Here is a 1,642-nt window from a genome sequence, read left to right as displayed (position 1 = left end):
AAAAAAAAAAAAAAAAAGAGAGAGGTCCAGGGACAGAAGAATCATGTGGGTATTAGTGACTGGAGACACAGACTCCAGTGGGCAAAGAAAGTCCAGAGACGTTAGGCAGCTGGCCCAGCTCATTCAGCAAATCCACTGGCACTGATCACGTTAAGCACAGTATACCAACTGATTTCAAGCTGTGCTCTGAGGGTTTCATGAAAAATCCTGAGACACGGTCACAGAGAGAAAAGTGCCCTGAGCTTCCAACCCCTCTTCAGTCAGAGCTTCTCTACTTTCATCAGTTTTATAAGTTGGGATTCCACATGACATTTCCTTTGAAAAGTTTTACTTCTATTGAAAAAACTGTTTAAACCATTGCCTTATTTCTGGGGCCAGGAGAGGCCAGAGGTGGCCACATGTGGGGGTTCCTAGTCAGACTGTGGGGCTGAGGCTGGGAGAGTCCAGGAGGGCCGGGGCAGCCCCTCAGGGAAGGGTGTGAGGGCTGGAAGAGACAGATGAAGAGGCCCCTGTGAACCAAGCTTGAGGGAGGGGAGGATGGACCTGCGCCAAAACTCAATCCCCAGATTTCTGTGTCGGGAGACGAGGGAGGCACAGCTCACACCTGAGTAAGTCCATGCCCAGCAGAGCCTCCCCGTCTCCTACTGGCTCCTTGGTCCACACAGCCTCGTTGCCAATGCAGACACCATGCTCATTCGCACCCATCTCGGCCCCCCACAGCCAAGAAGGGCGGCTCAGGATCACAGCGTGCGTCTTCGACACCTGTTCCACCTCAATGTAGGTGCACTGGAGGTGAGGGAAGAGAAAGGGGGACTTACTACAATGAGCTGGCACTGTGCTAATCCCTTTACACACCCCTTTGAAGAAGGTCTTATTATTTCCATTTTACAGATGAGGAAACTGAGGGCCACAGAGTCTAAATCATCAGCTAAGTCCCATGCTCTTTCCAGTACATCTAGTGGCCTCCTACGAGTGGGGAGCAGAGGAGAAAGGTCTTAGAATGCCTAGATGTGCCACACCCCAAGCATCCCATAAGGCCTCACCCACCTGGAGGCGGCTCCCAGGGGCGTGCATGGTTGCAGGTACAAATACCACCTCCTGCACCTCATCCCAGGGCCGGTCAGAATTCTTGGCAAAGATCACAGCGGGGATGGCTGAGGCTGGGGGCACCGAGACAAAGCAGTCACAGGAACATGGGGTGTCAGGGATCAACGACGCCATCTGGGGAGAGTTGGGGATGAGTGTATAGCCCTCCATGCCACCCCCTCACAATTCTGGCCATGGCTTAGCCTTAGGGAACCGCCTTTCCCAATACACACAAACAGACCATCAAGACACTGCCATTGGGTTCTGGACTCTCAACATCACACTCCAGGCTTGGGTGCCAGCAGGTATACGCAGACCCTGCACCCCTCACAGGCCCTGGCCCTAATGGGAGTCTTGACCCTTCCATGCAGCGGTCAGGCCATCTCTCGCTTTTCTACTCATCTCTGAGAGTCCAAGGATATACCCCCAAACTCGGCCCCTTCTATTCACCCCTTCCTTGCTTACTCCATACTGTATGCCCCTCACCCTGTCCCTCCAAGATCCCCAGCTCCGTCCCAGACGCCACCTCCTCCGCTTCGGATCCAGTCCTTCCCAT

General features: G+C 53.8%; 1 protein-coding gene across 1 annotated transcript in view; it reads right to left on the bottom strand.

Annotated features, from left to right (window-relative positions):
• The window catches only part of SCRN2 (secernin 2), a 4,780-nt gene extending 3,138 nt beyond the window's left edge, over positions 1–1,642 (bottom strand). The window contains exons 1-3 of the mRNA XM_042781095.1: positions 1,559–1,642; positions 1,048–1,221; positions 605–786 (exon numbers count right to left, since the gene is read on the bottom strand). Coding sequence (XP_042637029.1) covers positions 605–786; positions 1,048–1,221; positions 1,559–1,642 — 440 coding nt within the window. The remainder of the gene's footprint in view (positions 1–604; positions 787–1,047; positions 1,222–1,558) is intronic.

Source organism: Orycteropus afer, unplaced genomic scaffold (assembly GCF_000298275.1).
Source record: "Orycteropus afer afer isolate SDZICR_OR568_19922 unplaced genomic scaffold, OryAfe1.0 scaffold00085, whole genome shotgun sequence".
Lineage (NCBI taxonomy): Eukaryota > Metazoa > Chordata > Mammalia > Tubulidentata > Orycteropodidae > Orycteropus > Orycteropus afer.
This window is presented reverse-complemented; position numbering and strand designations above follow the sequence as displayed.